General features: G+C 43.5%; 2 protein-coding genes across 2 annotated transcripts in view; one reads left to right on the forward strand and one right to left on the reverse strand.

Annotated features, from left to right (window-relative positions):
* FOCAD (focadhesin) overlaps window positions 1-1,123 on the reverse strand; it is a 94,614-nt gene extending 93,491 nt beyond the window's left edge. The window contains exon 1 of the mRNA XM_069881192.1: window positions 1,034-1,123. The gene's annotated coding sequence lies outside the window, so the exon portion shown is untranslated. The remainder of the gene's footprint in view (window positions 1-1,033) is intronic.
* A 12,175-nt stretch (window positions 1,124-13,298) lies between these two features.
* Window positions 13,299-24,989, forward strand: part of MLLT3 (MLLT3 super elongation complex subunit) — a 111,016-nt gene continuing 99,325 nt past the window's right edge. The window contains exons 1-2 of the mRNA XM_069881203.1: window positions 13,299-13,434; window positions 13,839-14,019. Coding sequence (XP_069737304.1) covers window positions 13,423-13,434; window positions 13,839-14,019 — 193 coding nt within the window. The 5' untranslated portion in view covers window positions 13,299-13,422. The remainder of the gene's footprint in view (window positions 13,435-13,838; window positions 14,020-24,989) is intronic.

Raw genomic sequence — 24,989 nt, forward strand, 5'->3', positions numbered from 1 at the left:
GGACAACAGGAATTGCTAATGCAAGTCAATCAGAGAGCGGTTGTCACAGTGCCACACCTCCAGATCTGGGACCACACCAGCTTACCAAAAGCAACTACAGCAAGGTAACATCAGCTAAGTAACAGAAAGTGATGTCTGGGAGAAGTGACAGCACATCTCCAAAATTTGTTGCCTTTTGCTCACTGGTAAGGACTGACTCAAACTAAGGACTCTGACTCAAACGGGCATTCCTATCAAACAGGTACAGTGCCAACAGAATCATAGAATCATGGAATCATAGAATCACCAGGTTGGAAAAGACCCACTGGATCATCAAGTCCACCCATTCCATCAACCACTAAACCATGTCCCTCAGCACCTCGTCCACCCATCCCTTAAACACCTCCAGGCAAGGAGACTCAACCACCTCTCTGGGCAGCCTGTTCCAGTGCCCAATGACGCTTTCTGTGAAAAATTTTTTTCTAATGTTCAGCCTAAACCTCCCCTGGCGGAGCTTAAGGCCATTCCCTCTGGTCCTGTCCCTGTAACTCGGGAGAAGAGGCCAGCTCCCTCCTCTCCACAACCTCCTTTCAGGTAGTTGTAGTGAAGATTCCCACCACTTGCTTGTCACACACGCAGCACTTCAATACGCACTCAAAATAATCAGGTTTAAATAAAAAGCAACAGGACGAGAGGGAACGGCCTCCAGATGAGCCCGGGGAGGTTCAAACTGGACATCAGCAAAGTTTTCTTAACCGAAAGGGTTATCAAGCACTGGCACGGGCTGCCCAGGAAGGTGGCTGAGTCACCATCCCTGGAGATGTTTGAAAGACGGGTAGATGAGGTGATTAGGGATAGTCCTAGTGGGCAGGTACGGTTGGATTCGATGATGTCAAACCAAGCGATTCCACGATTGTATTTTATCACACACACACCCCCCACCACACACACCGCCCCCCCCCCCACCCCCACACACCTCGAGTGCCCCCGCCCACACGGGGAGCGGCGCTCCCAGCCCCCGTCCCCACGCCCTCGACGACACGGCGCTCCTCACCTCGCCTCTCCTGTCCTCCTCTCCTCTCCGAGCGACACCTCCGACCGCCTCCCCGACAGAGCAGGGACGCGAAGCCCGACCCGCGACTCCGCCACCCCCGGAGCTGCGGCGCCTGCGCGGCTGCGGCGCCTGCGCGCTGCCCGGCGGGGCGGAACGGGGCGGGGGCGTCCGGCTCCGCGGATTTTCAGCTGGGACCGGGATGCTGAGGCGGGTCTGAAGGCCCGGGCGGCTTCCTCGTCGCGGCGAGGGCTGCGCCCGCGCACGCCGAGCGTCGCGCGCACTCGCGTCCCGACTGGGACGGCGCCGTTCGAATAAGCCCCCGCAACTCCCCTCGCATCGCAACTGACATAGAGACTCCAGGGACTCACAGGATCATAGAACGGTTTGGAATTGAAAGGACCTTAAGGATCATCTAGTTCCAACCCCCGTGCCGTGGGCAGGAACACCTCCCACCAGGCCAGGCTGCCAAGGCACGTCCAACCTGGCCTGGAACACCTTGAGGGATGAGGCATCCACAGCTTCCCTGGGGAACCTGTGCCTCACCATCCTCATCATGAAGAGTTTCCTCCTTATATCTAGTCTAAATCTGACCCGTCCAATTTATAGCTATTCTCCCTCATCCTATCAGTACATAGTCCCTCCCTGGCTTTCCTGTAGCCCCCTTCAGGTACTGGAAAGTCTCCCCAAAGCCACCTCTTCTCCAGGCTGAACAAACCCAACTCACTCAGTCATTCTTTATGGCAGAGGTACTCCAGCCCTCAGATCGTCTTTGTAACCCTCCTCTGGACCAGTTCCAACAGCTCCATATCCTTCTTATGTTGAGGATTCCAGAACTGGACACAGTACTCCAAGTGAGGTCCTACAGGAGAGGAACAGAGTGGCAGAATCACCTCCCTTGACCTGCTGGCCACACTTCTTTCAATGCAGCCCAGGATATGGTTGCCCTTCTGGGCTGCAAGCACACATTGCAGGCTCATGTCAAACTCCTCATCAATGAGCAACCCCAGGTTCTTCTCCACAGGACTGGTCTCAGTCACATCACCACCCCTCCCACCACCCCATCTGCACTGAAATAGGGGATTGCCCTGGCCCAGGTGTAGGACCTTGCACTTGCTCTTGTTGACCTCCATGATGCTCACACAGGCCAACTTCTCCAGCTTGTCCAGGTCCCTCTGGATGACGTCGCATCTTTCTGGTGTAACAACTGCACCACTCAGTTTGGTGTCATCTGTCCTCTGCAGACTTGCTGGGGGTGCACTCAATCTCGCTGTCTGTATCACTGGTCCCAGTACAGACCCCTGAGGGAGACTACTTGTCACAGACCTCCATCTGGACATCAAGCTGTGGACCATTACTCTGTGCATCCAACCATCCAACCAATTTCTTATCCACCAAGCAGTCCACCCATTAAAAGTATTTCTCTCCAATTTAGAGGGAAGGATGTTGTGGGGGACTGTGTCAAAGGGTCTACAGAAGTCCATATAGAATACTTACTTGGATAGCTAGGAAATCTTTACCATTTATTATTCAATCAGAATAGAGAAATAAAAGCTGAATAGAGAGGGGAGAGGCTGTGCAGTAAACCAAGGAGTAATTTTGACTTGGAAAGAGACAAATAAAGACTTCTAGTGGCCTTGCCTCTCTGGGGTTTTGAGGTCTTCACATGTTGACCAGATTAAGGGAAGACAGGACATTTGTTGTGAGAATTTTAATGCGGGTTTCCCCCTGTTACAGTAAGTTTGACATGGAGGAAGAATTGCACAGGTGAGCATTTTCTCCGTAGCACAGAATGTGAGTGGGGTGTCAGCTTTCTATACCAGGGAGTTGGGGGGGCCATGTGGGTAATGTAGTTGCCAGTAGAAAGTGGGAGCTGCCTCCAGGTTCCTCAGTTGCAATGCACTGGCTGAATTTGCGCTGCGCTAAGGGGTCGGTGCAGCATGACATAGGCCTGAAGGCCATGCTGTACATGCAGTGCCACACAGCACAGCTCTGTAGCTACACTCAGGTCAGCTGTCATGTGCGTCTCTGACTCCATGACATGCAATGATCTCCTGGTCAGCATCAATACATTCCATCCGTTGATGCACATGCACATTACCTTTTCCAAAGATATTACAAATTACAGATTAAATTAATAACATACGGGCTTCTCTGATCCAAAGTGTAAGGCCCATTACAGCAGAGATGACCTATTCAAGATCACTGACTCCTGGGACACAATGTCTTTTCTAAGGCTTCCAGTGCAGCTTGTCAGGTCCATGCCTCATGCGCTGCCACAACAACTGCCATATCCACTGCTGTAGCAGGTAGGTGTGGGAGATGTGGTTGCATTTGGTATGCTGCTTTGTTGTAATGTTGCCCTTCCCCCCCCCCCGACAGACTATTTTTATTTGTTAACATAGCCTTTCAGCCAACCAGCTTTCCTTTCTGAAGCTGCCATGTTGCAGAGGTTGGCTGGACAGATGAAGTGTGTCTCAGGAGCATGTTAACTGAGGAAACTTCACTGATCATGACTCAGCTCCATGTTAAGCCCAAGAGAGAACACCCCTGGTCTCTGAGTACAGTGCTAGGTTTGCTATTGGCCAAATAAGCATTAGACAAAATGGCTGTCAATTAGATGAAAATTGCAACAAGATCTCTCGAAGGGAAAGAAAATATTTTGATCTTAACAGTTCTGATTCTGCTTATACTGCAGAATCTTGCTTAGAGAAGCATCTCACCAGAGTGGTTTCAGGCTTGTCACCAGGATACCAGAGGTATCACATCCATTCTCTGGATTAATCGACTGTTGTGCCTGATTCCCAGTACTGATTCACAACACTGTTTCTTGCAGATCACCTAAGTACATTGATACATAAGGACATTGAACGTGCATGAGCCAAACACTCTCACAAAGGGCTTTTGGTAGCTCCAGAGACTCAGTCCTGGCTAGAGAAAATAGTCCATGTCACCTGTATGAAATCGTCTTTATCGGGTTTTGGTACTGTTTTTTTCTATGCCTCGATCTCAGAAGCGGGAAAAAAAGCAGAAGATATATCCTAATGGACATGTCTAAATTCACAGATATATCTTTGACTGCCTTTCAACTTGTAAGTTTTCCAGAGCCTGAATGTGAAATCAAGATATATTTTCTGTAGTTTCTGGTGTCCCCACCTTCCAAGGTCTTCCTAAAGTAAAATAAATACTTGGGAGTTATGAAGGCAGTATCACTGCCAAAGCTGTAACCAGGTTTGATTCAAAGCAGATCATGCCAGCTGCAGATTATGCTGCAAATTTTGCTTTCACGAGTCAGATTTGAAATAAACTTGACATCTCTGGGATGTATCTCCAGCATCATCTCCTGCTGGTCTTAATGTGGCCTATCTGATATACAGAAAAGAATAAAAGTAGAATTTAGCTTGCTTGGATTGAGCAGCCATATAAGCATACCACCCTCCAGTTCCTGTGACGGGAGTTTTTACAAAAGTCAATAAATCCATGAAAACTTTCTTTCAGGAAAGAAACTAAAGAGGAGCCCTTGGCCTCAGTTACACTTTCTCTAGGACATTCTGGGTTGTTTTATCAGGGGACAGTCATCCCGTTATGGGGTAATGTGCTGGTAATGCTCCCCTAGAAACACCAGAAGGTCCTCTTGGCAGCTTTTGTAATCTGCTGTGATGACTCCCAGTTAAGGTTATCATCCAAAAGACAATCATGTAGTAACTGCACTGATAATATCCTAATCTGCGTATCTTGTTAGTTATATGGAGTTTTACCCAAGCCAGAAAGCAACTTTAGCTTTAAAAATGAAAGAAAGGAATAGCGAAAGTCACAGTTTAGAATGTATTGTAGAAATCAGTAGCAGCAAAGCCTGCCTCTATTAAAATTCATTTTTTAAAAATCTTCTAAGTCCAACAAATAGTTTTAGGAAATAGGCCTAGTTAGCTCTGTCTTTAGCCTTTATTACTGAGATGAAGGCTTATTTAAACACTTCAAACTTTTAAATGCAGCTGCTTTTACTACAAACAGAGGTCAGCTATGAAGGGGCATCACTCCACACAGAGCTTCCATGGACTTCTGCGAAAATGAATCTTGACAGCAGAATTGAGCGGAGTCCCTGATTTGCATTCTTAAAGACTGTTGAGATTAATAGGGGTTAAAATTGTTTAGCACTTGCCAGGGAGTGCTCTGCATCTCATGAGATTAGGTGTGAAATACCTTACTGAACCCTATCCTGCAGCATTTCACAGAATAAAAACTCCCTTTGTCTTAGTGAAAGCAAGGCCCATGAGATAGCTAGGCTGCCTGTAACTGTACATGATTTGCTCTGCTGAAAGGTAGCATAGAAAGTTTGAGACACATTCTTGGCAAAGACAAATTGCTACCACTCTTGGAGCATTTCAGTTTCCCATTGATGGTAGTAAGAAAGTGGTGCAGAGGTGAGATGCTGAGGTATTAAACCCTGAATACTCTCCAGGCTTGGGGAAGAATGGCTGGACAGCTGCCTGGTGTGGAAGGACCTGGGGTTGATGGTTGACTGCTAGCTAAACATGAGCCAGCAGTGTGTCCAGGTGGCCAAGAAGGCCAATAGCATCCTGACCTGTCTCAGAAATGGTGTGGCCAGCAAAAGTAGGGCAATGATTGTCCCTCCGTACTCAGTACTGGTGAGGCCACACCTCAAAATACTGTGTTTAGTTTTGGGCCCCTCACTATAAGAAAGAGTGGTGAGGCATTGTAACAGGCTGCCCAGGAAAGTGGTTGAGTCACCATCCCTGGAGGTGTTAAAAAAAAGTGTAGTCATGGCCATTTGTGACATGGTTTAGTGTTGTTGGACTGATGGTTAGACTTGATGGTTTTAGAGATCTTTTCCAGCCCTAATGATTGTATGATTCTACGATTTGAGTATGCCTGGACATTGCTAAGCCATTAATCTGTCTGAGCAATCTCCTGGTGTTTATACATTTGGTCATACATTAATCTGAATTTGATGTCAAGGAAATAAAAATGGAAATTGCCAGCAGATTTGGATTGTTGAGGCATGTTTTCAACTAAAATAAAGGGTTCCCAGGAAGCTTTCAATATAGTGCAAATTCACTCTGAATATTTCCTTTGCGCATTTTGAGGTCCATTATTCATGAAAAACACTCATTTGCTTCCAGCTTTCCTGTTTGTAAAGCTCTCATTGGCTTTGGAAGCCCATGGTAGCATCTGTGAAGTCTGGTCCTAAAGCAATGTACTTGTGATCTTGTAGGCCACATTTTAAATATACTAATACTGAATTGTTTTCTGAACCAAACTTGCAGAAGTGATTCTACTATTAATTTCAATAAATGTACTTAAGTAGTTGCTCAAACTTGCTGATTCATAATTACATAAAGCTGTCCAACCAATCTTCAGCTGCTGCAAATAAATGTGCTTCTGAAGTTTGTGGAACACCTGTGTCTTTCCCTGTAACCTTAAAAATGCATTTATGTGTCATGAGAACTGTTATCTACTATGTGACAGAAAATGACCTGGAACTCTTCCCAGCTGTTTTATTCTGTTTATATCAGGACATTCCAGTTTCTAGAATCAAAAGCACGGTTATGGTTCATAACTGCATTAGTTTAGCCAGCAGATAAACAGCACACAGCTGCTCTCTCATTCCTTCTCTGTGTGGAAGAGAATCGGAAAATGAAAGGAAAAATCATGGGTTGAAATAAAACCAGTTTTAATAGAACAATAAAAGAGGATAAAACAACAATAATAAAAATAATAAAATACATAAACTGATACTCAGCCTGTCCCGGGTAGTAGTCGCAGAATGCGCCCTCTAAGCCGTGACCACCAGGTGGCAAACGCAGCAAGTACAGCACTTCCAGCAGGCGCAGGAGTCACAGCCAGCGCAGGGACCACCGAACGTGGAAACCAACTCAAGCACTGGAAATTGGACACTGGGACTTAATACCAGTCTTCATAACACTACTCATTTATTTAGAGTTACTCAATGTGTGTTTTCAAGACAAGGCTTTAATTTTAATGTTGTCATTGAAGTCCATTGAATTTCACCTGAACCGCCAATGCAAAAAATAAAACTAAGAGCCGATATGAGCTTTTTTGTGACACATTCTGCAAGGATTTATATTACTTTTGCTACAGACAGTGCTACTGATATGAAAGGAATCAGCACCATGAGGGAAAATTAGTAATATGATTGAACTCTCTGTTGAAAAAATGTTCAGTGAAACGTACTATTTTTTCTTACTGCTTAAGGTGCTTTTGCATTTCTGTCTTTTGCCTGGTAATTGTTTGGGTTTTTCTCCTGTCTGTCTTTCCATCTTACATTTTTTTTACTGCCAGTTACATTCTTCAGGGCTCTTGTAGAGCTGTGTTTCTAATGGGTTACATTTTCTGGGCTCACTGGAGTTAAATTGCCTTTGGTTCTGTTTGAGACTGCATTCTGGAACCCTGGAGATTTTAATCTCATTATCAGTGCAATCACTTACACTGAAATGCTTTCCAGTGTTTGCAGTAAGATCAATTGTAGCACTTTAAATACTTCTTCAACCAAAACTTTCTGTATTTTATTGACTTGATAAAGTATCTGTGAATCTCATTCCCACTGAACTGAGGTTTTTAGAGCACCTTGTGGAGAGCTGGGAAGTTTTATTTGAAATTGTAAATATATGGAGAAGTATCTGGAATTAATGTCAAATGGTCATGGAAAGCATTCTGATAAGAAATTCATTGTGCATTGAGGGGTGCCTGCCATTAGGAGGATTGTAAACAGACTGCAGCTGCTCCGCTACTAAAATCTGTTAATTCAGTGTCCACACAAAGCTTATGCGGAAGGGCTTCTGAAATCTGCATGGTGGGTCAGACTATACCGGCTGCAGCTCCACTCCCTCTCCAGCAGCTGGCAAAGCATTTCCACGCACCTTGATTCTGCTTTGTTCCCTACTGTGCCTTCACAAAAATTACCTCCAGCTTCCTTGCAATGCTATGATTACTAGCTGACTCCTAAACATCTGTATGTTGAGCAGTCTTGCTTTACAGCTTTCTTATGTGTCAAAGTAACTATTTCTCATTCATATAATTTCTGTTTAGATTTCTGAAATATGCCTGTCTAGGCCCTAGTGCCAGACTTCTGCAAATACATGTGTAATATATCCCTTAAACTTTGCAATATTCTTTCAAATCCCACATTTGTCAAAACATTTCTTATTCATAGTTGATCCAGCTGTGAATTTCAGTCTCCCTGTTGTCCCATGCTACCTTCATTTAAAAAATTTTTGCTATTTTTTCATTTTTTCCATTTTTATTTTCTTAAGGCCAAACCTTGTCCTCATTTGGTTTTACTACTTGCCCTACCTCATGCCTTATTTTATTGTCCTTGGTAAAGTCATTTATCTCTTCTTGTTTCAATTTCCCATCCTTACAGTTGGGCTAAAACTACTTTCAGAGTCACAGTGGAGGCACAATTATGAGTTTATTAAAGATGAGGACAACTAAGATTGTATGGTTATGCAAATACTTGTCACTGATAAAGAATTCTGATTTTCCCCATAAGTTTCTTGACAAGGTAATGCTAAGCTATTCCAGCTTCTCACTCACTTTCTAGTGACACTGGGAGTAAGGACTGTTTGGCTAGGTCATGGTTCTTGCAACAGAAAGTGTGAAGGTACTGTACTCAGTCTTTCTGATTCGCCTGTAACAAAGCTACAGCGTAAGGACAAGTAGCCCATGATCAAGACACACTGGTCATCTCATGTATAAACTCCTGTCCTGGACAACAGCCAACTTATGAAACTAATACAGTGGTCAGCACAAGAACCTGGTGAGACTGAGGACAATCATGTAATTCCTTTACATTCTTTGGTTGATATCCAGTGAGGAGATACACCATCAGGCCAAGAACTGAGAACACCGATTTAAACAGAGTTACTCCCTTGCATGTATAATCAGACTCTGTCCTGGTTATGATTGTGGAAATACAGAACAGGTTCTCTGAACCTGGTCTTTACACAGGCCTAAGCTGAGTACAGAATTTGGCTGGGTTTCTTTGTCCAGGAGCACTTCCTCTAGGGGCTACACCACTGTGAGGAAATAAGTAACTAAACACTTCCTTGTGGGTCTCTCAACAAGACTTCCCACTCTGAACAGATTTCCTTATGTTTCCCCAGAGGTCTTTAAACACTTTTTTCTTACCTCCTATACTGTAATATTGTGCATAGCTACGACTCCCTTTCTGTATTTATTTTTTGTCATTACTATGCCCCTCTGAGGTGGCTGATTGTGAGTTATAAACTATTTCATATTGTTTTCTAAAACATGCAGCCCTTGCTTTTAAAGATCTTTTCCACTGACCAGGGTTTAATATGTTACCAGGTAAAGTGCTTGTTTTCTATTTGATTTGTGATTAGAAATAGACAAGCCAATAAAACCTCAAAACAGGCATGCACTTGGCTCAGGCTGCTTGGCATTTGTTCAGCCTACGTAGCTAACTCACAAAAAAAGCCAGTCCAGAGAGGTTATTTTACCATTAGTTCCTGGCAGCCAGGGTGGCCTTACAAAGCATCTTGTACATATTCCTTTTCATATGTATAAGATCAGCTTGCAGGGTCATTTTAAGCTTTGGCTCTGGTTCAGACCAGCATCTTAACATTGTAATCAAAGTATCTGGCTTGGACCAGTAATAGGCTATGATTTTATATATTGTCTGCATAAGGAAATTAAAACATCTCAAATACAGAAATTCAGACTGATGATATATTTAAAAGGCACTATGGTTTCCCTTACATCCAGTAATATTAGCTGTTTCAGCTAGTCGATTTTTTGAAGCATTTGAAAACAAAGCTTATGTAAAAGTCAGTCCATATATATGGGTCACAAAATTCAAACTTCAAATGGAAATTTAAAACAGCTGTGTTTGGGACACTGAAGACAATTCAGTGTGTCCAAATGAGCTGCGAAACAGTCTCCTTTTTTTTTTCACAAAAGACATATCTGCCTTGTGTAAGAAAATAATACAGAAAGGCAGCAGTTCCTTCCAACTGTGTGTGGAATCACCAACAGTATAGCTATGAAATACGGCTCTTGTTAGGTCAGGTGCACTGCTGTGCTAACATAGCAAAGCTGCTTCCAGAATTAGCTGTGTATTGAGCTGACATGTTGACTCACATTCCATCTAAGTCAGGGATCTCGGATCTGTACATCACTCTTCACACCATGATGCAGGTACGTCTAAAGGTGTCTGAAGGTTTCTGAACGTAGGAACTGGTCCATACTGGGAAGCCTACGGCTATATTATTTGTTTCAGCAGACATAAAATATGCAAGCACTTTTAGCATTGCGGTAGCTGATTACACAAACCTTTTGGTAGTTAAATACCCTCACAAACACAACCCAAATGTCTTTCATATTCCCGCAGCTGTACAATTATTCCATGGTAAACCCTGTTTTAGCAGTACTGGATAGTACTACTATAAAATTGTCTTCATCTTTATACCTCTGCCGTTATTTCAGCCAGGGGCTTTGCACTTCCATATGGATGTCATTGCATCCATCTGCCATAATGAAATGATAGAATGTTTATATTAACTGTTAATCCAAAATGAAGAAAATAGTTGCACTGGTTCATCATTTAACCAGCTCAAGACTGTTCTCAGATTCTGCTCCTGTCAGCCGAAGATTGTATGCTAAATTTGTGAAACTGACAGATTTTTAAATGGCTGCAATTGCATCATTATCCCTTCAGCTTGAATACAAATGCTATTTTTAATTTCTTTCATTGTTGTTTAAAAATCAACATTGCTTCACAACCAATGCATATTAAACAACTCCCTTTTCCATATTTGAGCCTGAATTTGCAGATGTTTCTAAGTAATCATTACTCAATTGATTGGTCTCAGTTAAGTAGTTAAAAAGACTATTGGAATGAATAAAGTAGAATCATCTCCACTGAAAAACCTTGTGATTATTCAGTCCTGTCTAAAGTCAAATGGAAACTGTTTTTTCTCCAAATACTTAAGAAATAAAATCAGCATAGAAGAATTGCAGAGGACTATCCAGCTCTATTCTTTCTTGTAGAATCCCGAGTTAGAGAGATGAACGTAGACTGTGAGTCTGTGCTGGAAAACTCACCCATTTAAAGGGTTCAGGAAAACTGAATTGTCTCACTGGTATCTGTTAAGAATAAATTGATTTTCCAGTTACTGATACTTCTTCATCTTATTCTCAGCTGTGGCACAATCTAGAACTTTTGAAGAAAATGTCTCACTTCAGTGGAAGACTTTTTTTTCTCTCTTCTTTCCAGTTTCTTCCATGGATGAAAATTAAAAATCTACCAACCCTAATCACACAGTGTAGTGGAGGCTCTTTAATTCTTGGGCACCAAGTCCCTTCCTAAGCAGGCTGGATATCACCAGCTGTATTAAAGCTACTATTAAAAGCTTAATAGCTACTCTGTTTGCCTAGGGTCTTACTAAAACTTCTCTTTTTGAGTTGGCCTGAGTATGAAAGCTGTTCTGCTCATCTACACTCTGATTCTAGTAGAACAAAAATGTCAAAGATACCATAAAGTAGAACAACTATTAAAATGATTATAGTTTTGTGGCTTTCAAGAAAAATACCTCAAGCTTCAGAAAAGACTTTGGTTTCTTGACTTTAACATAAAACCAATCAGGAACATAGAGAGGCAGACTTCTTGGAGACAAGAGATGTTTGCTCTTTCTTGTCTGATTTGTTCTCTTTTAAAGTACATATATTTGATGTTGCCTAAAAGAACCCTTCCTTTCTCAGAAAGCAGTAGATCAGGAGGAAGAAAAAGCCTGTGGATGCTCTTTTCAGAAGGACCCTGACAATCTGTCTATCTTTCTTGCACGTATGAAGCTTTAAAGTTACTGGAATAATCTTTGACGGGTTTATGGGCTCAGCAGGAGTTCCTGTGCATACCGGTTCGCTGGGTAGCCCAATGCAGGGAGACTAACTGAAGATATGTGAGATGCTGGATCTGCACGCTGCAATTTTTAAACACGGATATTCATATACCTGAGGAGTTAATGTCAGTAATTTTCAGATTACGTTGTAACTCGTGGAACTTTTACAAATAGTATTCACTCTTTTGAGTAATTAAGTACTGATTTTATTCATCTGGGCTAACAACACTTGTCAGAAAAATAAGATACAGCTCGGTAGTTTTGAAGTGACTATTGAGTTAGAATTTCTGTAATATGCGTTTTTCGTACCCGAGAGAAAAGAGAGAAGATAGGAACCGGTGGATATTCAGGAGGCTTCTGGAGAGGTCAAATGAGGACAGCAGCGCAATGACTCCATGCGCCATCCCATGGTGGAATCTGGAACGCCCAGGGAGGGAGTTTCGCTTGGATGTAGAGCTGGGAGAGGATCGCCGCGTTGACCGTCGAGCTATTGAGTCGTAATCGTAATCAGAAAAGTCATCGAAAACATGATTATCGAACCGATAGAAACACTTTTTCTCGCGGTTTTACTGTGGGCAGTGTGGGGCTGTTTCGTGACTGCCGGGAAGCGCTCATCTCATAAGCATCGGCCCCGCGGGTCAGCCGCGGGCGGTAAATCGCTTCTAGCTCCTCACGGGCACGTTCCCGCGGCAGGAATCGGCGCGTTACCTCGCGGGACACGGGGATCGCTGAGGCGGTAACTCTTGTTTTAAAAGAGCATCAGCGCGCTCGCAGCAGGAGCAGCAGCCGGTGCCACGGGGATCGCTCCAACACCCGCGGCGTCCTCTCCCGCCCGTCGTCACCTGCCGTACCGGGGCGGCCAGGGCATTTCTTTCGCCTCTTTTTCCCCTTCGTATTTTCGAGAGGGTTTATCGGGGGGAGGGGTGTGCTTTTAAGAGACAGGGCACGAGGCGCGGGCTGAAGGTCTGGGGAGGATGCTCCTTGTCCTTAACCTCTGCCCCGTGCGGACAGGGGGTCTCTCCGAGAGGACCGCGTTCCCCGCTTCTCTTTTGTCCCTCGCTCAGGTTCGCTGCCCTTCACGCCCCCCGCCCTCCTCTACCCCTCAACCTGTTGCGGGCGGGGCGGGGCGGGGCCGGGCGGAGGGTCTCGCGCCGCCCCGCCACTCGGGCCGAGCCCCCGCCCGCCGCTCCGTCCGCGCCTCGGTGTCAGCCGGGCGGGCCGCGCCGCGCACGCGCGCAGCCACCGCCGCCGGGGCCGCGCAGAGCGCTGGGGCCGCCCGCGGGCTCGGCGCGGGGCGAGGGAGGAGGAGGAGGAGGAGGAAGAAGAGGAGGAGGAGAAGAAGGAGGAGGAGGAGGAGGGGAGGAGGGGGAAGGGGAAGGGGAGATGTCCGCTCCTCCGCTCGCCCGCCGTCGCCTCCGCATCTTCATGAATTAACGCCGCGGGGTGGGGGCGGGGGACAGGACCGAGTGTCCCGGCGGCACCGGCGACCCAGGCATGGCCGGCTCGGTGAGTACCGTCGCCCGCCGGGAAGGGCTCGGCGCGGCGCAGCGGGGAGTTTCTCCTCGCCTGCGGCTTTCCCCGCGCCCCCGCCGCTGCCGGAGCCCGCACGCACCCGTCCGGGGGGAGGCGGCGGGTGTCGCCGCGGCCACGTTCCTGTCGCCGCGCTGGGATGGGACGCGCTGCGAACCTGACAGCGGCGCCCGGCTGCGAGACCGCGCTGGCGACGGGGCTGCTTTTCGCCCTCGCCTGCGGGGCCGGTGTTTTTCTTTCTTTTTTTTTTTTTTAGATTTATTTATTTTTACATATTTGTGGTGCCTTTCTGTTTGGTTCCCCTCGCCGGGTTTGTCGGTACCGCCGTGCCGGTGTGTCCCGGGGCGCTCAGCGGGCGCTCCCCGCCTCTCCCTTCGCAGTGCGCCGTCCAGGTGAAGCTGGAGCTGGGACACCGAGCCCAGGTCAGGAGGAAACCCACCGTGGAGGGCTTCACCCACGACTGGATCGTGTTCGTCAGAGGGCCGGAGCACAGCAACATTCAGCACTTTGTGGAGAAAGTCGTCTTTCACCTGCACGAGAGCTTCCCCAGGCCGAAAAGAGGTGGGTAGGGTGGCAGGAGACGGACTCTTCCCGGCCGGCGCGGAGCGGGCGCAGCCGGCGGGGTCCGTGCCGCTCTCCGCGGAGAACAAAAGCGGCCGTCAGTGCGGTGGCGGCTGCCGGGGGCCCTTCTCCCGCCTCCCGTGGGCTGCCCGGAGCCGGCGGACTCCGTTCTGCCCCGGCCGCGGTGTCGGGGACGCGCGCTGGCGGCTGCCCGAGCCCCGGTACCCCGCGCCGGCCCTGGGTCGGGGTCCCGGTCCCGCTCCTGCCGGGCGCTCCCGGCCGGTGCCGCGGGGTCGGTCGCACCGGAGGTCTCTGCCCACGTGTTGCTTTCTTCTGTCTGGCGTGGCTTTCTCCCGACGTGCTACTGCACGACTGACTAGAACGGGGGTGTCGGGAAACGCGTTCCTGCTCCGATTTTGGTAACTTCCATTTGGACTCGAACCAGCACTTTGCTTTTCGATTAGTTCTCTGGTTCCTCATTATCGGGGCTTTACCCTTTCCCCAAGTGCGTGAAAACATCTCGAAAGATGTGTGTGTGTGTGGTACATGTGTAGCCACGTAAGTTGGGCTGGTAGAGGTGCGAGAAGCCTTTTGTTTTCGGATCTAAATCCTAAGTCCTTACTGTCCTGATTATCGTAGTTGGATTAGTAGAGGTAACAGTCAAAATGAAAGAAGTGAGCAGGTTTATTTATCTGTGCAGACACAATGAATAGTAGTTATCTTTCTTTTCATACATAATCTTTATTGGCATCTAGAACCCCTGCAGTTCCTTAGGACAATGTCATCATAAATCCTGTGTGCTTAGAGGTAGTTGCAGAGAAAATTGAATGTTCAGGGAACAAAAGCCAGGAAATTTTTCAGTGTTGAGATAAAAAAGACTTTTTTTTTGTGATAATGTGAAAACGTAATGTTTTGATTTAATTTTTCTTAGTTTGAAGGTTCCAAGATGTGACTTCTTTTGCATAAATTGTTGTACTTATTTATTTTCCTTCATCTAAGCAACAGAGCGTAGGATTTGCAATATTTCAGCTGCTGAGATTATATTCTACATTTTAGGCTATTAACTCCCTTTTATTACCACAAAATCGGTAAATTTTTAACTCTTCTGTACACCAGTGCAGTACTACACAGTTTTTAGTGGACTGTATGTAGTAGCGTAGTGTTTCTGATGAATTAAATTGCCCAGATCGCTCTGTGGAGTCTTCCTCCTGCATTCTTTTATTTCTTTGATGGAAAAACGTGACTTTAAGTCTAAAAATGTTTGTCAGAGAAGCTCCTAAGAACAGGTCTGAGTGGTCTAAGGTCAGATTGTACTATCAGTATTCATTGAATTAGATGTTGTATTGAAGTTGGTGGTAGAAAGTATATTTCATTCCTTGAAGCCCTTCCTGCATAAGGTGTGTTTGTGATGCTCTCTGTTTTTATTATCCTTTATTTATTTATTTGCTTGTTTTCTGGCCTCAGGGAGCATGATGCTGCAGCCCAGACTTGGGGTTTGGTTGCTAGGTGTGATGTGGAGCTTGCTAATAAGAATGTATTTTAGGGGTTTCACAAGCGTAAGATGTGTGGTTTGCTGTTGGGAATGCTTTGTGTCTCCAGCTGCTGAGTTTAGTTGTTCAGCCATTTAAGCCATTGTTTTAAAGTGTTTATTTCAGGATTTCATTTGTATGCATCATTTTCATGGTGTGGCAACTGCTGGGAAAGATGCCAGCTTGTGTAGCCCAGGAGGCGACTGTGATCGTACATGACTTGGATTGTAGGTGAACACTGCAGCCATTCCCATCCAGCATCGCTCAGGCTCAGGTGGCAATGGCTCCATTGACTTCTGGGTTTTGCTTAGCCTCCTAAAACTCAAGAAAAGGATGAAAAATAGATGCTGAAGAAATTTCAGGCCCCTGAAATCCGATTGGGAAAGATGAGCGCTGTGCTGCCGAGTGGGATCTGTGTATGAATTACCTAGCACACTCTCTGGTGTTCAGGAGTGCTTAAAAGAGTGGTGGTGATGAGTGCCTTGTAAATGCGAACATTTTATTTGTCTGATTTACAAATACCATTGATACTTTTGACAAAAATATTCTAGGTTTTCTTGACTCTGTAAATCAGTGCTGTTAGTTTGATGTGACATCAGATAGCCTTCAGGGTGTTTTTTTAAGTGGTGCATGTTTAATAGAAATTATATGCTTTCTTGTAGTGTTAGTCAAACTGTTTTCCATCGCCATCTCTGAAGTTATGTACTTTGTTATTTTATTTTATGGTAACTTACTGCTTGGAGATACGTGGTAAGTTCTCAAACTAATCCTGAGCCATGGGTTTAGCAAGGTGAAGAAGGTGTACAGTATTAATCATAAACAAATACTAGTATACTTACTAGCCATAATTACACTTACCTCTCTGGTAAGTGATTTTTTTTTTTTTTAATTGCTGCATTCATGCTGTGCATAGCTACTGTAACATGTATGTTTGCTAGGAGAAGTTTTAATTCGTTAAGTCTATCCATAGGGCTCACAGATCAATTTGAAAATAGTAAATGAATAGTCTTGTTGTAGGTGGTGTTAGCTCTTAATTTGTTTATGTTGGTAGAAGAGGCATAGTCATTCCAAACACCAAGGGAGTCAAGGGAGATGAATTATTTTCAGTGCATTTGCTTTGCATGTTTTTAAGAATAGCTGGATAAATTGTCACTTTGCTGGTTACAGCTCTGGCTTTGTTTCTCTCTTCTGCCTAAACTAAAGATCTTGGAAATACTAGAGGTTTGTGGCGAGTGTGCAAAGGTGTGTCCAAGCGTTTGTTCCACTCATGCTTGTGGCAGAGCAAGTAGGGTCCTGTGCCCAAAAGTTGCATTGGTGTTAAGGTGGAAACAGAGCTAGGAGCACTGTTCAGTCATTGGAGTGCGGAACAGATTGGTTTGTGTGTCTAGTAGGATTGGAAGGTAATGGTGACTAACAGGGAACAACAGAGTGTAAATAAGCTTTAGTGACCTGCTTCATCTTTCATTGTCTCACCTTAAAAACTCGAGCTTGGCAGCAGTTTTATGTTTTGTGTTTGCCTTAGGGTGACTGAGTGCTTTCTTTTATCCTTGAATGGTGGAGGCATTCGCAGTGGCTGATTCCCCGTACTTCCTTCCATTTAATAGCCTGCTTCTGCCGTCTGACTTTCTTGAGTGGTTTTGGGTGGGACACAGGTAGATGGGGATGGATGGTGGGGCACAACTGTAGGACTGTTTGTCAGGTTAAAGAAAGTAGACCTGTGGCCAAAATCAGTTCTGAGTAGAGTTTGCAAAACAAGAGCACCCTAAAATAATCATGCAATCACAAGTACTAATGTTGTCAGATCTGTCGAATCTTGTGTATTTTTGTGATGCTGATGTAAACTGCTTAAGAGAAGACATGGAGAAGTTCTAAGATTGTCACTTAATTTCAAAGCATGTGTTGCCTAACTTTGACGTGAAGAAAATAGTACTGTGTGTGCAGTATTTTGAAGCATGTCTGTGAAACAAGTTTTATCACCAGGTTATGGTTACTTTTGGTCTACTGCGAGACTTCCCCCGAAAGCAGAGCTGTTGCTCTTGTCTGATAATGCATTTTGTTATTTGTTTAGATGCTAAGCGGTGCAGAAATAGTTTTTTCCTTTTATCTAGCGAATGTTGGTACCCAGCAACAGTAGTCCAACTTTCTATTTATCTTGCACTAACTTGGCCAACTGAAATACTGTATCTCTTGTGTTTTGGGGACATTATTATGCATTGTGTGCAGAGACTTGCTCCTCAAATACTGTGTTAAGTTTTGGGCCCCTCACTGTAAGAAAGATACTGAGGTCTTGGAGTGCATCCAGAGAAGAGCAGCAAAGCTGGTGAAGGGGCTGGAGAGCAAGTGTTATAAGGAGCAGCTGAGGGAACTGGGGTTGTTTAGGTTGGAGGAGAGGAGGCTGAGGCGAGACCGTATTGCTCTCTACAACTACCTGAAAGGAGTTTGCAGAGAGGTGGGCGTTGGTCTCTTCTCCCAAGCGATAGGTGATAGGACAGGAGGGAATGTCCTTAAGCTGCGTCAGGGGAAGTTTAGATGGGACATTAGGAAAAATTTCTTCACAGAAGGGCTTGTCAGGCACTAGCAGAGGCTGTCCAGGGAGGTGGTTGAGTCACCATTCCTGGAGGTATTTAAAAGGTGGGGAGATGAAGTGCTTAGGGATATGGCTTGGTAGTGGACAGGTACAGTTGGAGCTGGTGGTCTCCAAGGTCTTTTCCAGCCTAAAGATTCAATGACTCTATATCTGTGTCAAAAACTACGTTGTAACCAATATGGCCTGTGGTCAGATTTCCATTAATCAGTGGTGCATTTTGACAAACCATATTTTTCTCATGAAGAAGGACTGGACTAATATTTCTGTGATAATAATTTAATCAATATTAAAATGGCAGTTTGGATGCTGGAATGTTGTAATTATAAGAGTAGTAGGTGTTGCTTTCCTCTGAGGAGAGCAATGCTTACTGCATCTTGTAGTTCAGTTAAAGTCATCAGGCAAGGTGATGGAATTGGAGCTGCTTGTTATTCACTCTAGGATGGACCAAGCTGTAACGTTCTGCTAGAAAAGTCCACATTTCCAATACTGGTTGTTTTTGTTATGGTTATCCTAGTGCAGAATGAGACTTTAGTGGACCATAACGTTTTGAAATAGGTTTAGCTACTGCAAATGGTGTTGATAACTACCTCCTAGTAGACACATTCTTTCTCTTCTCCTGGGAAAGCTTTTCCAGTTTTGTTCCCGCTATTCAGTTAGGTGGTTTTTCTGAATAGTCTCCCTTAGAAAAGTAACAAAATCTTCCCTTCAGAATACGTTGTGTTGTAGGAGTCTGGTAAGGGGAAGAAGCACTAAAAGGTGCAGTCCTCTTATCACTGGCGTTTTTTAATTCTTTACTTGTTTGGGTTTTATTTATTTATTTTAAGATAACTATTTTTGGGCCACAGCAAGACAAGAATCTTTTGGCACAGGAAGTGTGGCATGAAGGGCAGTGGTGGTGTGGGGTGTGTTTTTGTGTTTTTTTCTGGTGTGGTGGAGGAAGCTGCTTTGCAAGCCCACGCATACCCATGGGCTGACTTCAGTTCTGGTGCCTCACAGTGCATGGTGACACACACGGTGTGAGCAGCACCCAGTTTTTCTCTTTCACCCTTAGTGCAGAACAGTGCAGTTGCAAAGTGGAAAATTGTTCAGTTTGCTTGTAAGCTTTTCTAGGGAGAACGTATTTGCAAATAAGCCCTAATATAGTATGCAATTTTATTTAGAAAGGGGAGACTTTTTAATTAAAAATCTCATGGTTTTTTTTGTGCCCTGTACACTACCTTGAAATGAAAAAATAACAATCAATTTTTTCTTCTGTGTATTTAGATTCATTGTACAAAAACTGAACTAGGCTGAATTAATCAGTTGCTAAACTTGTTATTGTCATATTGATGCAGTTTCAAGATGTGGATAGGCTCCTCTATAGAAATGTTTTGTTCTGCTGCTTTAAAGGAATCTTTAAATTTAGATAAAACTTTCATGGTGGCATTTTAATCCTCTTGTGAAATCACTTCGCATAGTATATTTAAAAACAGTCTCTGGTGGTCTATATTTTGGCTGTAGAAATGCTTAATGAAGATTCCTAAAAGTATTTATTGATAATATGCCGGCCAAGAAAATCAGTGAAGTGTCTTAGAATGAATTTTGATTAAGAAAAATGATGCAGTAGTCCCCTGTGGTCTACTTTTTTTTTTTTTAATTTGCTTTTCAAATATTTTGCTATGTTTGAAGGCACATTAGAGGAAGGGAAAGTAGATCCTCTATCTTTCCATCTGTTCCTAGTCTTATTTTATTAATGTGTTGATGACAATGCTAATGATTCTGCTTTTAGTAGCTTGCATGTTGTCTTGTGAAATTTTGGAGATGGTAGCTAAACAGTATTATCTTATTCACTGCTCTTGCTTCTCCTCCTCCCCACTTTCATTTTCCTGAGATATCTCTCTCTTTATGCCTGCTCCATTTAAAGTCAACGAGAAAATCTATTAATTTTAGGAAACTAAGTTATGTGAGGCTAGGGACCCACAAGCAGAATATTACCATATGATGCAAGTTTTCCCTTTGTACCAGCTAGTGCAGGCAGATGGTCAAAATCAATAAAGAGGCAGTTTCCCGCTGTACGTTTTAGTAGGTTATTTAGCCACGCTTGTAGCAGCTTAGGTTAATTGTAGCTCTGTCTTGTGTTTTGGTGCTTTTTTTCCCCTCTTAAATTTTGCCTAAGCCTAACCCTCTAATTAAGATAAACATGATGGGGGAATTTCTCTCTCCATCTGTCTTACAGATACAGGTTTGATACTGCATGTTTTAGGGCAGGTGTTGCTATTTTAGTTGCAAACCAGTTGTGTTGTTTGGCATAGATTTCCTTATCAGTGGATTTCAGCTGCGGCCAAATGAAACTTATAATGCCTAGTGAAGATTTCATTTGTTTAACAGGAAACTCTTGAGACTTAATGTTGTTGTTAATAAGAGGCTGAATAGCTTTGAGAGTACATAGGTGTTTTCAAGTGCACTTTCTAATTCAGCCCAAGGCAAATCACAAGGGCATTTCTCAGCTTTCTTTTTCAAAGAGAGTGAGAAGTGTTTGAAAATAGGAAGGCTATCAAGTTTCCCTTTTACATGAGTGCTATCAGTAAGTAATTGGTGGCTTTGGTAAGATACTACCTGTATGGGAAAACCCGTTTCTAATAAATAACTTTCTCTCCATGATTCCTCTCTAAAAATGATCTCTTCCTTATCAGTGCTTACACTTAGTTAGAAATATACATTGTAACAAGAAATTGATTCCCGGATTGGGCAGTATACATGTTTTGATAGTATACAAATCTGATGATCAGTTTCCATCAGAAATTATTTGATTTCAGTCAAGACTTGCATTGTATTCAGCTGAAATGTATTTAAATGCAGACGTGTGACAATGGGCTTTTAATGCTTGCTCAAGGTGTGTAGAGACCGTACAGAAATGACAAAACGTAAATATCAAGGCTGCTGCATCCACCAATGCCACAAACTTACAGTTTAATTTAAAGTTTATTGCACCTTTTTTTTTTGTGTGTGTGTGTGTGATTTAACTGTGGGGTTTGTGTTCAGCATGTGATTTTCAGTTCTGCATGGGATGTCTAGTTTAGGATAGGTTTCTTCCCCTGCCAATGTGTATCTGGAAGGGCACATGGCTGATTTCTGTCAGAACTGCCAGCTGGTTCTGATTCTCATTTTGTGACTCTTAAAAGATGAACCTAGGTTATTTATTTCACATTATTTATTTTCAAGTTACCTTTGAATAGCATTTAATTGCCCATACAGTATTTTTCATTTTAAGAATATATGATTACCTCTTTCTCAAGTTACAATATTAATACTCTGTGATTGTAAATCATGTAGAATTTAGATGGTAGGAAATTATATGGAGTTACAGGGATATCATACACAAGTTTTTTGGATAGCTGTAGAGTAAAACTCACTTGAAGGACAGAAAATCAGACTGTATGTATGCTCAGCTGTATCAGTTCTTAGTAAGGTGAGGGGGAAAATACCTTAAAATGTTTAAATTGGTAGACATTTAAATTTGTTAGCATTTATTTGCTAACATGAAAACAGCTGGGCTTGGTTGCTATTTGTTGTTGTTACTCTGTTCTGTGCAGCCATTATCCTTAGGAAAAAAAGATATGTAAGAAATATGTAAGCCACATTTACTGTTACAGGTTAGACAATCTGAACTGTACGTATAATTAAGTCTGTTAAGATTTTTCAGTGCTGTATTAGTAAGCTACATAAGCTTGGGAATTTGATTTGTTTTGTTTTTCTTTGTATGTGTTCAGGGTATGAGGGCTGTATTTGTAACAGTGTTACGCAGTGTGGTTAGGTGTGTTTGGTTTGGGTTTTTGGTTGTTTTCTAATTCAGGTTTGGGGTGTTAAAGTGTTGGAGAGGGTAATTCTGTCCTTTGTTCTCTTAAAATCTGTGGAAAAGACTGACAAACTTATATTTGCAACCTGCAAAGCGTGTTGATAATGGTTGCAGTAGGTGTGCAAAGCACAGATTAATTTATAAAGGTTTGATCCAGAATTAAGCATGTAGGCTGCTGCACTTTGACTACATTAATTTTTCTAAGATTGTTATGATGGACATGTGTACTTCTAAACCAGCAGAATTTAGTTCATGTGCAACCATTCTGTTTCTTTCCTTCCCAGCAGTGATTGATAGGCATATATGAAAACAAAGGAATGGCCGTGTTATAGCGCTTTGATATATTTGCATGAAAGTCATGGTTTCTCATCTTGTTACAAAACACTTCAAACTCTAATTGAAAATGTTTGCTTTTTGTGTGGTTGTTGGCTTTTTGCTATGCTTTTTAGTACTTAAAAGAGAGGAAGAACAGACTGGTTTTGAAAATATTTATATGCTTACTTTAATCTCTGTACGGGAATTAATTTTAAGCTTAAATGTGTTATCTTGCCTACTATTAAAGGATAAATTGTAAAAATTGATATTTTAGTTGTGTAGAAAATAACTTCAATTATACACTGCTGGGTAAAATGTCTTGTTCAGTACAAGTTAAAAAAAAACTTAAGTTGTTAACTCTTCTAGGGTGCCATTTATTTAAACAATGCTAGTGGACGAGACTGTTACTACCAGGCAGAGTCAGTCATAAGAGAGTTTCAGTATCCTTGTGATGGTGCTCGTAGGCAGAGCATCAGTGCTTCATGCTCTTCCTTGCTTGGCAGCTACAGGCTTGTATCATGCTATTTATTCTGCACTGGCTCTTTCTCTCTTGAGGAGTTCAGTTATTTTTCTTCAAGATCCCTGGATAAGCCCAATGATGCTGGATGAGTTTGATTTTTAGAATCAGTGGCACACTATAGTGACAGTTCTCAACAGCTGTAACGTCATGTAAATGACAGATGAAATCTTTTAAGTATAATTCAGACCTTTTCTCAGCAGTTGATGCATATGAATTGTGTTTAGATGGCTTCAGTAAGTTGTTCATAATTCTGTGTAGAAAAGCATATGCCTACACGGTAAGATATGTGTATTGCTCATTAGGGTAACTACCAAGATAAGTGTTTCTGTTTTCAGATGGTTATGATAGCAGAGGTTATACTGCAAGCTGCATTATTATACACAACGAACACAACAAAAAAAGTAGAACTGAACAAGAAGTGTGAGGTGTATTAATTTTGCTGAGTGGTTTGTAAGTCTCTGTTAAGAAGTGGGCTGTTGTCATAAAGGACTCCCTTCTAAAGGGAACAGAAGGACCAATATGCAGACCAGAGCTGTTACACAGGGAAGTTTGCATTCCTGGGGCCTCAGTCAGAGCCGTAAAGAAAAAAATTACCAGCTCTGGTCAGGCCCATGGATTATTATCCTCTGTTGATTTTCCAATTAGGTAGTAACAAAATCCCAGTAAGAAATTTGAGAGTAATTAAAAGGGATTTCAGGGCCTTGGGATGTGTGGGGAAAGGTTTAGGGGCACAAGTTGTTTTCTTCTCTGTCATTCCAGCTACTGAGAATGTTGAGGGAATGAATAGGAAGCACTGGGAAATAAATAACTGGCTCTGAATATGTTGTGAGGAGCAAAACTTTGGGTTCTTTGATCATGGGTTGACAGGCGGATCACCAAGCTTGCTGTCTGAGGATGGGGTACACCTGTGTGTAAAAAGCTAGCAGGGCTCATTAATAAAGCTTGACATTAGATGTAATGGGGGAGGGGAACATAACCAGACTTGATTGAAGAAAGACCTGGGAATGGCACTCCATTTTCTGTGGGAGGATGTGCCGGCAAAGACCCTTGGTCTGCCATCTCACAGGCAGTGAGGAATAGCACTTCAAATGGCACTACAGAAGGGTTATATAATTCAGTGAGTAGTCGCTTAGGAATTAAGATTATTCCCCTTAGGAATGTAGTGGGATCAACAGCCCAGCTGAGGTGCATCTACACCAATGCACACAGCATGGTCAGTAAACAAGAGGAGCTAGAAGTTATATTGTGGTCCTCCTGTTTTGTAATAATTGCCATTGTGGAAATGTGGTGGGATGACTCGCATAGCTGGAGTGCTGCTATGGATGGCTGCAGACCCTTCAGCCAGGATGGGTGAGGAAGTAGAAGTGGTGGGGTAGTCATCTATGTTAGAGAATTTCCACAGCCTCAAACTCATTGATAGTGATGGTAGGGTTGAATGTCTATGGTTGAAAATAAAAAAAAAAAATCAAACCCTAATAAGGCAGATACTGTGGTGGGAGTATACTATAGACCACCCATCCAGAATGAGGAGGCTGATGAGTTATTCTATAAGCAACTGGGGGAAGTCTTGTGATTGCTAGCCCTTGTCCATATGGGAGACAAGGATTGAGTACTCTTTAAGAAGGAATTCCTGGTGGCACAAGAGCAAGCCGTCCATGTGTGCCGGAAGATGAGCTGGTGGGGAAGGAAACTGGTCTGGCTGAGCAGAGACCTCTAGGTGAAAGCTGGGGAAAAGGTGGAAAATATATGAGCTTTGGAGGAAGGGGTGGGCATCTCAGGACTACAGAGAGGAAGTGAGATCATGTAGAGGGAAAAGGAGAGAGGCTAAAGCCCAACTAGGCCTTAAACTGGCCCATTCTGTGAAAGATTATAAAAAAATCCTTCTACAAATATACCAGCAACAAAAGAATGACCAAGGAGAATCTCCATCCTTTACTTGGATGCACGGCGAACAAAAGTGACAAAGGGTGAGAATAAAGCTGAGGTACTTAATGCCTTCTTTGCCTCAGTCTTTAATAGTAGGTAAGATAGTCCCTGGGTACTCAACCTCGTGACCCAGTAGACAGGGAGGACAAAGCTCCCTTGACCTAAGAGGAAATGGTTAGAGACCTACTAGGTAAATTAGGCGTTCATAAGTCTGTGGGGCCAGATTGGATCCATCCAAGGCTGTTACGGGAGCTGGTA

The sequence above is a fragment of the Phaenicophaeus curvirostris genome, chromosome Z (assembly GCF_032191515.1).
Source record: "Phaenicophaeus curvirostris isolate KB17595 chromosome Z, BPBGC_Pcur_1.0, whole genome shotgun sequence".
NCBI classification, from domain to species: Eukaryota; Metazoa; Chordata; class Aves; order Cuculiformes; family Cuculidae; genus Phaenicophaeus; species Phaenicophaeus curvirostris.